This window comes from Elaeis guineensis, chromosome 11 (genome assembly GCF_000442705.2).
Source record: "Elaeis guineensis isolate ETL-2024a chromosome 11, EG11, whole genome shotgun sequence".
Lineage (NCBI taxonomy): Eukaryota > Viridiplantae > Streptophyta > Magnoliopsida > Arecales > Arecaceae > Elaeis > Elaeis guineensis.
The window spans coordinates 116,239,678-116,253,184 of record NC_026003.2 but is presented as its reverse complement, the minus strand read 5'-3'; the positions used below and the strand labels follow the sequence as shown (position 1 = coordinate 116,253,184).

Sequence of the window (13,507 nt, the reverse complement as noted above, 5' to 3'; positions counted from 1 at the left end):
AAAAAATAATTATTAATTCTAGAGCTCATGAATTTCAATATCACATAAAGATGTTTTGTATATGTTTTTTGAAGCATATATCATATTTTTATGATAGTTATGCAATTTATACATATTCTTCAATAAATTTAAGATAAGAAAATAATTCAATGAAAATTTGTGAAAATTTAGAATTATATACATATAGTTCAAAAGTAATTTTTAAGGCAACTAGCACCTTTTTAGAAATTTTCAAACATTTTCTAAATTCTTTGAGTAATTGTAAATTAAAGATTATGGATAATTTGCAAATGCAAAGTGATATTTGATGCAACCTTGTTCTCTATTTAATGATGAGTGGTTTTAAAAATTTCATGATTAAGTAGTCAATAATGGAGCTGAAAAGCAAGAATAGTAAGCAAAGGATATCGATTGGTAGCATGACAACATAGTTGTCGTCACAATTGGATGTGTAAGTGATGTTCCTCCAAGTTGAGGAGCTGGGTCGCCTAATTGATGCAACCTATAAGAAATATCTCTAAAAGTTTTGTCAACTTTTTCAACAAACTTTTTCAGACTTTGAGTGGAAAAGGAGATCACAGGAGGAACACGCCAAGTTAGAAAGGAGGATAGCAAAGCCACCATCTTGTCACTCCAAGGATCCAACAAATTATGACGTCTTCGATGGATGACATGGTGAAGGCCTAAATTCAACCAGCCATCCAAGCTGGTAGGGAGGAAAAGTGGCAAATGGATGAGGCAGTTTAGAGTTTAGTTTGGACTCTTGCAATATGAAGGTGCTTTTGGATCCGGCTCTGCTATACCAGATCAAAGTTTAAGGAGAACCCAACTAGTTGGAGCTTCAAGTGCCAACCAGATAGCATTCATGTTCAAGGCCTTCAGTGGTAGGAAAGGCAAGAAGAGCAAGGATGTGTTGGGATTATGGGCAATTGTTGTAGATTTGGATCCACAAGCCTTCTTGAGCAAGAACACAAAGTAATAAAGAATTGATAGTATGTTGAAGGATAAGATGATGGATATGTGGAGGGCCACTAGAAAGTGGTTCAGTATGAATCATAGTCTAGTTCACAGTCAAAGAATTCCAGCTATAAATTTTGTTGAAGAACTTAGAGAGACAAGATGTTGAAGAACTTAGAGAGACAATATTGAGATGAATATGATTCTATTCTAAATTATCTATACACAGAGGTCTATTTATAGTCAAGACCATACAAAAAATAAAAAAAGAAAATCAATCATAATAACTATTTGATTCCTGGAATCAGTCCTAATTTGATTTCTAGAATCACTTTGATTCCTAAAATCAATCCTGATTTGATTCCTAGAATCACTCATACATTGATTCACAGAACCACTCCTACAATCAATCAAGGATACAATTGATCAAACATACAATTAAAGATTCATACACTAACATCCCCCCTTAAACTCAAGGTGGCATAGAAGATGATAGCTTCAGTTTAGACAGGAGATCACGAAGACGTGCTGTCGGATGACTTTTAGTGAAAATATCTGCAAGTTGATCTATAGAAGATGTGGAGTAAAGCTGCATGTGATCTTGTCGCAAATGCTACTTAATGAAATGATAATCAATCTCAATATGTTTGATCCGCTCATGAAAGACATCATTATAGGCAATTTGGATAGCACTGCGATTGTCACAATAAAGAGTAGCCTCAGATTGTGGTATACCCATATCAGCAAGTAACCATCGAAGCCAAAGCAACTCAGAAGTAGTATCAGCAAGAGCACGATACTCTGCTTCAGTACTAGATCGAGCAACAACTATTTGCTTCTTACTACATCAAGAAATAAGAAAATTACCAAGCAAGAAACAATATCCAATTGTAGACCGTCGGTCAGTTGGATCACTAGCCCAATCAGCATCAGAATATGCACAAAGACATAAAGAGGACTGAAAAAAGAAGTGAAGTCCATGGAAGATTGTGCCTTTGACATATCTCAATATGCTGCATAATGAACCGAACGAGGTGCAGCCATAAATTGATTAACAATATGAACAGCATATGATATATCAGGATGAGTGACTGTAAAATAGATAAGACCGCCAACCAATTGTCGATAAAGAATAGCATCAGAAAAAAGTTCTCCATCCGTTGATCGAAGTTTAGCATTTGATTCCAATGGTGTATCAACAATCTTACTACCAGATATCCTAACTTTAGATAAAAGATCAGAGGCATATTTGGCTTGAGATAAATAATAGCCATCAAATGATGTGCTTACCTCAAGACCTAAAATGTAGCTTAAAGGATCCAAATCCTTCATCTCAAATTGTTGGCTAAGAGAGCACTTCAAATTATGAATCCCAATAAGATCATCACCAGTGATTATCATGTCATCTACATAAAGTAACAAGATAATGGTGCCTTGATTTGATTTTCTGAGAAATAAGGCAGAATCATGTGGACTGGAAGAAAACCCAAGATTCTGAACAGTAATGCTGAATTTTGAAAACCAAGCACGAGAAACCTGCTTGAGCCCATATAAAGCCTTCCGAAGTTTGCAGACTTTATTAGAAGAATGATCTAGTCCAGACGAAGGCCGCATATAAACCTCTTCTTCTTCAAAATCACCATTAAGAAATGCATTTTTAAAATCCATTTGTAAAAGAGACCATTGGCGAACTGCAGCAACTGCAATGAGAGCTCTCACAATGGTAATACATGCAACAAGAGTAAAAATCTCCTCATAAACTATACCATACTCCTGAGTAAATCCTTTTGCTACTAAACGAGCTTTATAGCATTCGATACTTCCATCAGATTTGGTCTTGATCTTATAAACATGCACCCCATCAAAATTTTTCCTTGAGGTAAGTCAACCAAGTCCTAAGTTTTATTTTTCTCTAAAGCATCAAGTTCTTCTTTCATTACATGCTGCTACAGAGGGTTAAAAGAGGCTTCATGGAAAGAGTGGGGTTCATGAAGGGTGGCAAGGGTAGAGTAAACATGAAAACCATCAAGTCTAACATTTTGAGTTCTATTTCGGACAGGATAACGATTAGAGAAATGAAAACTAGAAGAGGGTATACCTGTAATAAGGGGCTGATTAGGAAATTCATCTGACTGTCTAGAATCATCAGGAGAAGCTGTAGTGGTAGTTATTTGAGTTTCAGTGACTACACTCTCTTCACCATGAACATAGAACAATTCAACATTGGGATTAGTGAAAAATGAATTTTCATGATTAAAGTCAACACTGAACTTCGAGACACTAGAAAACATTACGTTTTCCCAAAAAATAACATGACGAGAGACCCCAAGACATTTGCTAACAGGATCATAACGATGATAGCCTTTATGTTCTGTACCATATCCAAGAAAACAACATAATCTAGAACATGGTTCCAATTTGTTGTGTTCATGCAGTTGAAGAGAAACAAAACATGCACGGCCAAAAGTTCTAACATTAAAGTAATTAGGAGAGGTATCATATAGATGCTCATAAGAAGATTGACCAACAGTAACCTGAGAAGGAATCCGATTTATGGTGTAAACAGCAGTAAGAGCAGCTTCTCCCCAAAATTGTTCAGGAACAGACGCAGATATAAGCAAAGTACGTACAGTATCAAGAATGTGCCTAAGTTTGCGTTTTGCTCGACCATTTTGTTGAGAAGTGCCAGGATATGAAAAGTGAAAAATAGTACCATCCCATTTAAGAATATCAAACATTGCAGACTGTTTGTACTCAAGTGCATTATCATATCTGAATACCTTAATGTTATAGCAAAATTGTGTTTTAACCATGATAGAAAAATCACTATAAATATGAACTAGTTCAGACCTGTTACGCATTAAGTAAATCCAAGTAAATCAGAAAAAGTCATCCATAAATATAACAAAATAGCGAGATCCTCACATTGAAGGAATAGTAGATAGTCCCCATATGTCAGAATGAATAAGATCAAATGGTGCAGAAGCAAAAGAATTGCTTTTATTAAAAGGCAAAGCTGGTTGTTTGCCAAGTTGACAAGCAAGACAATCAGAATCATTTAAAACAACTTTGCCTAATTTTCCACTAGTTGCTAAAGTCTTAAGTTTAGCTTTGGAAGCATGGCCTAAACGAGAATGCCAATCACTAAGAGACTTTGAACTAGATTTAACCACAGCAGCTGAAGATAGACCATATGAGAGATAATAGATGTAAGCTCAAATAACCGTCCAACTTTACAGCCTGTCCCAACAATCCTTTTGGTCAGTGAATCCTGCACAACAACACCCTTATGTGAGAAGGAAATGTCAAGACCAAGGTCGCACAATTGGCCAATAAAAAGTAGATTCATGGATAATTTTGGAACAAAATATGCGTCAAGAATAGACAAGTTTGGCGTATGGATAGAACCAATATGACTAATATTCATAAGTGATCCATCGTAGTTTGTATAGGTGGAACATTTGAGACAAGTATTTTAGATGAAAAGCATGATGAATCAGAAGTCATGTGATTGCAACATATTGAATCAAATAGTCAAGAAGAATTATCTGATGTGATTGAGAAAGCAGAAGGTTGCAAGCTTGCACGAGATAGAACCTAACTGACAATAGTCCCAAGGTCAGCTTCAGAGAGGTTGGATGTACCGGATGACTCCTCAACCTTTGTATCATCTGAACTATGAGCTGCAGCTACAGGATCCCGAGGAGGGTGCGGAGAACTAGTGAACTATTCACCTTTCTCTTGTTCACGCTTTTTCTTATTTGTCAATTTCCAGCATTGTTAAATAATGTGATTCTCTTTCTTACAATATTTGCAAGAAGCATATGCAATAGCCAACGCAAGAGAAAATGGTGTAGCTAGAACAGAATTGAAAGAAATATGCATAGCATTTCTTTGGGTCTCCTCAGCGATAAGTTCAACAATAGCCTTACCAAGACCAGGCAATGGGTCACGGTGTAGTAAATTACTTTTAATATTTTCATAATCATTACGTATTGCAGTAACAAACTTATATAAGCACAACTCATCATGATATTTGTAGAAAATAGTAGCATCTTGATTACACTGCCACTTTGGTTCAGACAAAGCTAGTTGATCCCAGATATAAGAAATTTCAGAATAAAAGTCAGAGATAGACTGACCCGATTGCTATCGCATACCGTGCAAAGTATTCCAGTATTGCCACTGGGATGCAATGTTAGTAGTAGAGTACCATTGAGCAAAAAAATCTCATACCTCTTTAGCAATGTCAAAACAACCAAATTGTTGTCTAATAGATCGCACAGAGGTGTTACCAAACCATGAGATAATTTTGTGATTATTACTGTCCGTTCTTCAAGACGGGTTTTATAAGCCTCCTCAGTCTTAGTATCCCATCTGATAGGTTCTTGAAAATCATCTGACATAATGCTAGAGTTTGCATCCCTTGAGAAAATTGCACATATCCTAAATCCAAAGTGTGTAGTTTGTACCATCCAAAATAGTACTAATCGATTAAGTGACATTTTGTTAAGCCATTGTGAGAAAGCTAATCGGACCTAGAGATGACGACCAAATGCGAATGCGTGAAGCAATTTACGAATCAACGAGTGAAACGTGGCAGAGAAGAGCCAACGGGGGATGGACACGTGCCAAGGGGTGATGACGTGGACAACACGTGTCACCGTTGATCAATTTCAAGAACGGTGCATGGAAAGAGTATTGCACTGAAAAAGACTGTAGAAAACATTTCTTAAGTCTAGGATATAGGCTCTGATACCATGTTGAAGAACTTAGAGAGACAAGATGTTGAAGAACTTAGAGAGACAAGATGTTGAAAAACTTAAAGAGACAATATTGAGATGAATATGATTGTATTCTGTAAATTATCTATACATAGGGGTCTATTTATAGTCAAGACCATACAAAAAATAAAGAAAGAAAATCAATCATAATAACCATTTGATTCCTGGAATCAGTCCTAATTTGATTTCTAGAATCACTTTGATTCCTAGAATCAATCCTGATTTGATTCCTAGAATCACTCATACATTGATTCACAAAATCACTCCTACAATCAATCAAGGATACAATTAATCAAAGATACAATCAAAGATTCATACACTAACAAATTTGATAGAGATGTTGATGAGAGATCACCATGACATTAGGGCCAGCCAGAGAGGCAAAATTAGTCAGAGTAGCATAAGTATTCAAGCCTACTAGGAGAGTCAGGGAGATCAATCAAGCAAAAGTAAGAAGTGGCTCAAATATTCACTCAAGACAAAGCAAAAGAAAGGAAACAATCCATTGGAGAGACTGGATGAGGAGCCAATTTGAGACTACTGAGTTCTCCGATGATAGATTACCTAGATTAGGATTCGCTGTATTTGCCCGAACAGCACAATTCAGGTGTATCAATAAAAACTGACCAAGAATTGAGATAATTTGCCCTGTTAGTTCAGAACCGTTAGATTAAATCCTTTGGAAGGCTTCCACTGTTCGATTAAAGGCAATTTGTTTTAAAAAATATCACTTAAAAAGCCCTTGCTCCCCTAGCTCCGATCATTCAAGAACCCCATCCTCTATTTCAGGTGATTACCGCTCAACCCCGATCCCCCACCCAATGCTCGAAGCACCTTCCCACCCCCTCGCATGTTTGGAGCACCTCACCACCCCCTTCCACACTTAGAGCACCTTCCACTGACCCGCAACATCACTGTTAAGGGTCCTCTCTCTCTCAGGTTTCCCCTCCCCTATCCTCCCTCCATCTCTGTGCTAGGGTTAGAGATAGAGTTCAATCCTCCCCCTTCCTTCCTCCCTTCCTCTCTCCCTCTTCATCTCTTTCTCTCTCTCTCTTCCTCTCTCATTTTCTTCCTCTCCCCCTCCCTCTCCTTATTTTCGATATGCCTTGAAACAGCATAGTATGGACCCATACCATGCTGAATTGATCACCAGCCGATACTCCTTCAGATACTGGTTGGGTGACCTTGGACCCAGATCATCTCATGATGCAAGTAATGATGACAATGACTTCGAATGATAATGGATTCGATGCTTGGAGTGGAGACAGTGGATAAGGACGACTAGTTCGCAATTCCTTTTGCTTACTTCATTCCCCGATAAGTCCTAGTTTAAATATGAGATGCAGGATAGAGATCATGGGCATAGGGCTAGGAAGGGCACCATAGCATATAGGAAAAGAAGACCAAGAGGTGGTGGGCAATACCAATGCAGTAGATGGGAGGTGCGTTAAGTAGGAATCTTGGATGTACAGATCCCCTTGGTACTTAGAATCCTAGAACATATCATATACTTCCCTACCAAGTTATGACCCATATGGATGTGCACTCACTAAGTCTTCACGTTCTCATGGGTATCATCCTCTCTAGTCTCGGTTAGATTATGAGTCAAGCCTTGCTCAATCCTTTTTTGGCTTTCCACCAATGAACCCAATGGAGCAATAGTACCAACATGGCTATCAAATACAGGTAGTCTATTATGGTCCTGGATGGGTACAATACCAAGGCTGGAGACAAGTCCCATGGCTTGACTACAAACATGAACTAGACATGTATGAGCAACATTCATACTCAACTTGGAATTGAATAGATGCATGTATGTTGCATTTCTAGTTCTTTACTATTAGTATTTTACATTTTTTGATGTTACGTAGTTACTTTAACATGTGTTAATAGTCACACAATCCTTTAGGCATGTAACATATATATATATGGTAATACCGGTATGGTTAAGTACAATGCCGGCACTATATCATTGTTGTCACCTACCAATACACTATCATGTACCGAGACTAGAACCTTGCTTGATGGTGATAAGAGGATAAAATTTCGATTTTATTAGAAAAATGATAGTTAAGAGACCAAAGTTACAAGCACTAGAAAGCATAAAAGCATGTAGGAGAGCAAAGTAGGACAAGTATTTGGAGAAGCTACAAAACCAAAGGTTGTAGGTTCTTGCAACCATGGTTAGAAAAAATCTGAGCATTTAATGATTACTAAAAGCTTAAAATGGGAAGAAACTTAATCAATTAGTTTGCATATGTTAGACTATGGGAGATGAACTGGGGCATATACCAATGGTCAAACCCCACTTCTGCTTAGCAGCCACAAATTTTGGATTTGATTCTTGGGTGGTGTAGCCTCAAAAATCTGGACTTGGGTAGCTACAGTGCAGATGGGTCTCCTCTCTCTCAAAAATGTTGGACTTGGAGAACCTCCGCACAATAAATTTCATCAAAACTAACTTTTACTAAAATGACCAACTACAATTATGTTCAATAATCTTCAAGTAAATTATGCACAAGCCCCTTGAAGCTTAGTACCCAACGCGAGAGCTATTGTACATAGATTGCACATGGTATGAGGGGAACTGGCAGTCATAATACATTTTAAAAGTAGGAACATATGAAAAGCATTCCTATAAAATGTTAAGAAAGAGTGGCCCAGTGCAAAGGCACCCACCATTGTGGGGTCTGGAGAGGGTCGGATAAATACAACCTTAACCCTAGTGGAGAGGTTGTTTCCATGTTTCAAACCAGTGACCTCCAATTCACAATGAAGCAACCTTGCTAGGGCACCAAGGCTCATCCTCTATTCCTATAAAATGTTATTAAAAAAAATATTTCTGGTTGAATTGCAAGTCAAAAATGTGATATAAATTAATAAGTTGATTGAACAAAGCATGGCCTTCCAAGAAACCAGTAACAATAAAATAAACCTAATATAACAGTAGTGAAAGCATCTAAAAGCATATGCTTGCCTTTGGAGACTAGAATCCTGAGGGGGTGCAATGACCTGGGTAAAAGATTTTAACTAGGATATCTAAAACTTAAGGCAAAAATGCTTTTGCAGGTTTATGGAGGGAAAAAAATAAAGTGGTTGGCAATCTAATTCTAAATTAATTAGAAGAGATTGAAGTCATTAAAAGATAGGCTTGTTGGTCAGGCCTAATTAGCAGCCAGCCCCTTCTATTCACATATATAACCCATATAGTCATAGAAAAGATTATTAAAAATGGGCAAACAACAGGCTCTTTAATGCCCTCCAATTCAGTCTTCAAATTTGGTCCATCATCATGTTTAAATTAATGAAATTAGTGAAACATATCCTCAGTCTAATATGTAACTTGCTCATCTCAATATGTTCAATGCATTATATTTCATTGGTATTTTTTACTTTGCATGCTTAAACTCTGTACATACAGGTTTCTAAGGCAATAGCATAAAGTTCGGCTAGAAAAAGATGGACATCACCTATGTGACATTACAATCAACATTACAGATTCTTTCCAGTTTCCACCAGGTAAATTCAAAACCCAAAACATATAAACTATGTCTACTATAATATGTTACTCCGGAGCTAATAATTATTAATTTATCTAACCATTTGATTGTAGCAGCAGCAGCAGCTAGGCAGAGGTAATATTGCTTATAATAGGTATCCAAACCAAGAGCAGATGGCTCCTTAGCTGCCAGATTTTTAACCAGCATGGCCCCCTTAAGTAAAGCAGGAAATAGTATTGTTAGCAAAGCATCTATCAAAGAACATGAAGAAATATATTAAGCATAAAAAGAATCAGTTGCACAAAACCTTTGTATCATCAAAGAAGCCACGGGATATTGTAATCTGCAGAGGCAGAGATATGTAAGCATATTGAAGGAAAAAAATCCAAAAGAAAGTCAATATAAAATCTGCACCTTTTTGTGTGATGTATAATGTTTATCTACCAGTTCTGATACTCCTGCCATACTATCTGGTGCCAGTTTGATTGGGGGAACAATTATGACCATAGGATCATAAAAATGCAGGAGGGTTCTTGTGTTTTGATATGAACAACTTGTTTCAATGTATTGAGAAAGATCCAGTGAAGCAGATCGCAAGTCAAAAGCAGCCACACCAACCTGCATAGTAGATTTGGTCAGATGCTCTTATAGCACTGTGAATCACCATAAATATTACAAGAAATTTTTCAGCTTGGCCAGTACTTCTATGCGTGGTTCTATCTACCTTTAAGCCACAGCCAAACAAGAATAAAATGTTAGCTATTAACTTGAAAAAATTGACAACAACTTTCAAGAAAAGTAATTCCTAGAAAAAGAGACTACAATTTCCTTTGCAGTGTATATCATGAGACTAGAAATTCGTTTTCAGTGCATTTCTTTTGCTGTCATAAGCTTCAATTAAGTAAAACTTCCACTGAAATAGTCAGAAATATCTACGTGCTTTTTAAGAGTTCTTCAAACCCCAATTATCACCAGTCTTTAGAACAAGAACTGAGGACATCATAACACCAGCAATTATAATCATTAGTGAAGAATGATCTGCTTTCCCTAACAAGACACACCAGCAATGTTGACCATAGGAGGAGGCCACCTTATGAATTTGAGAGAAGCAGGAGGACTGGAATAGATAATAGATAAGCTGCCACAGTTAGGTATGCAGATATTTGATTCGTACAGCTTTTTTGCTTTCCCAAACAAATGATAAATGAGCTCAGATATTCCAGCATTTGGGATTGAATTTATTTACCAAGTCTAACAATTTTTTATCACTTTCAATGATATCAAAACTATTGCATGCCGTCAAAATTCAAGGATACCGATATTTCTTGAAGGAGAAGAACATGAGTAAACCCATCACAATTTTTCCTGATGATCTCTTAGCAAACCTCCAAAACCATGATACCTATCAGATATAGAAGCCTCTATGTTCAGTTTAAGAGCCCTTGGAGGAGAAGACTTTTGACAGGAGGAGGAGCTATAGCTTTAATACTGGGTGAAATATTGCAATCATTAAAGATCTGCAGCAGTTCAGGCTTATCTCAACTTCTGCTCTAGCTCTAGATATGATAAAAGACACTTTAGCAGAAATTTGCCTTGAAAGAATAGTCCAAGAATCCGCTGGTTCTTTCAACATAGCTGTACAGGAAACGAGTCTTGTGACACTTAAGATGCAAACCCAACTTTAGGCTGCATGCTTTCAAAATTTATAGCACTATAGAATCAACACAAGAATGGACAAGAAATAGATTCAGCATTACTTACACATAAAATGCATTTCTTGGCAAGATTAAATTCCAGTGACCAAAGACAATTAGAAGTGTTGAGCCTATTTAGTGTAGCCTTCAAGGAACAATGACTATGTTTTGAAATAAATTTCTCGTGCCAATGATTGAACTGTTTCTCAACAATGCATATCTGGCTCTAACAGAATTCCAAATAATCTGATCCTTTATTCCTTGATCAGGAATTTCAATACAACACTTTGAACGACTGAAGCACAATGAGATGGAAGGATCACCATCCTTCATGAATAAATTCAGATAATGTGAATTTGTAATGCAAAATTTCAGAATAATTTCCCAACTATTTATATTGAAAAGCGCAAAAGCTCTCTCTTTGCAACTGTTACTAAAAATCCCCAACTAGAATAAATATGCTTCAGAATTTTGTTGACATTATTAGGTCCCACTTTAGTTATAAGAACGCCAATAAGTCACCTTTAAATCGGTATACAGGTTGTCTGGTGTCCTATTCAGTAATCTTGGAATTCATTCCTCTCAAATTCCAAATAATTATAGCTATTAAATATAAGAGGTCTACCAGTCTTGGGATGCTATGAAAGAACATTACAAATGATCGAGGAGGGCATAATTGGAACGACGAGAATGGCTGGTGCCGCTACCAACTCTACCTTCCCTCAAAACTCTAGCAGAGCATGCAACATCGTTATACTTGAGGAGGAGGAAAAGACTTTCTTAGTTTATCCAAAACTAAAATAATGTAACCAATATTTTCCACATGAGCACAGGCACAAATTAGACCTAAAAGGCACCTTGTTTTCAGAAACTACAAAAATTTTAAAAAAAATGAAAAATGAAAAATGAAAAAAAGATTCTGACAAATAAAGCACTTCCATCAAGAAACTAGAATAAAGTAGTTGCAATTCTTGTTTCCAGAACTTCAAATTCAACATTCGATACCACAAAGTAAAGCCCTAGGTCCTGCATAGGCATCGGTTTCAAACAGTTGATATGAGAAAGTAAAGAAATCAGACAAAAATTTGATCATCTAATATATATCACTTTGTGATAACAATGATCATCCTCCCTCTCTAGAGCTCCAACAAGAGATAAGAGCCAGCAATGTATGAATGAAACACTAGATCTAACTAAAACCAATGCTTCCACACAGTTCTGGCATTCAAATACATGAACTTGGAGGTCAACACCAGAAGTATCAGTATAGAAGGCAAGAAATATTGGAAGACATGGACAGGGGACATGTAACGTCCTTTAACTCTGCTGAAGCACATTTATGGAGAAAAAACAATTAGAACAACCTTTCCTACCCAGTAGAGTTAAAATAACATTGCATTAGGAAAACCTAAGGTCTGAAAGAAGCGATACTTTCAGTCACCACTTGCATTGAAGAACTCGAATACAGAGATTGTTGCGAGAGACTGATTAATAGAATAATTGAACAATGATGACGGAAGACAAATCCTACGTTGATGCAGCATCACACTAACCAAACCCTAGATCAAATAAAAACTGGCACTACCCGTCAGCTCTGGTGTTCAAATACTCAAAGTTGGAAATCAGGAGGGACAAAGATCGGTATAAAATATGACAATTATCAGAAGACGAAAAGGATGAGAGAAATCTTAGTTCCTTCTCTCCGTCCACAATCAATCCAATCAAATTCGAGACACCAAAAAAAATGTACCGATTCTCCAGAAGGTGGGGACAGAAATCATCCCCAAAGACTACATTGCACTGAAGAAACACAACATCTAACGGAAACTTTGTATTTCGACTCAGTTAGCGCTTTCAAAGTCTTGAAAAATAAACACCGGCGGGAGAGAAAGATCGGAAGATGGAACCGCTAAGGGAATCGAACTCCCTTCCCTTCATTCAGTCCTCAATACATCCAATCAATTTGAAAACCTAAAATAACTGATAAAAGAATCCATCATCTACAGATCATCACAGGAAGAGAATGATCAGCGCTACAGTTTCCAATCTCCAAAGATCATCAAGACAGAATATAACGCATCAAAGAAGCAATAGATCTAGAAGAAATCCAGATTCTTACTCGGTTCTTGCGTTTAAATACTAGAAAATCAAGATCGGTGCAAGAGAAAGATCAGTGAAAGAAAGAGAAAATCGGTGAAAGAAGATGGAGACGAGGACGGGAATCTGACATCCTTGGCTCTGTTCTCAATCAATCAAGACAGACTATATCGCATCAAAGAAACAATAGACCTAAAGGAATCAAGATCCTTACCAGGTTCTTGCGTTCAAATACTCGAGAATCAAGATCGGTGCGTGAGAAAGATCGGTGAAAGAAAGAGAAAATAGGTGAATGAAGATGGAGAGGAAGACGGGAATCTGACCTCCTTTGCTCTGTTCTCGATCAATCCGATGACGAAACTGGATCTATCTCCTCCACCGCCTCCGTCTTCCATCTTGTGTCTTGCTGAGCACTTGAACTGGCGAAATGGCAAATGCGCGCCACAAAGAGCGGTATTTATGTAGCGTAGCTTGG

At 37.2% G+C, this 13,507-nt stretch overlaps 1 protein-coding gene across 3 annotated transcripts in view; it reads right to left on the bottom strand.

Moving 5' to 3' along the window:
- The window catches only part of LOC105053980 (DNA mismatch repair protein MSH4), a 43,172-nt gene extending 29,665 nt beyond the window's left edge, over positions 1 to 13,507 (bottom strand). For all 3 annotated transcript variants that reach the window (XR_012135504.1, XR_012135505.1, XM_010935336.4), the window contains exons 1-4: positions 13,356 to 13,507; positions 9,656 to 9,859; positions 9,549 to 9,584; positions 9,342 to 9,454 (exon numbers count right to left, since the gene is read on the bottom strand). Coding sequence is in view for 1 of the 3 variants with exons in the window: in XM_010935336.4 (XP_010933638.1) it covers positions 9,342 to 9,454; positions 9,549 to 9,584; positions 9,656 to 9,859; positions 13,356 to 13,427 (425 nt within the window). In the remaining 2 variants the exon portion in view is untranslated. The remainder of the gene's footprint in view (positions 1 to 9,341; positions 9,455 to 9,548; positions 9,585 to 9,655; positions 9,860 to 13,355) is intronic.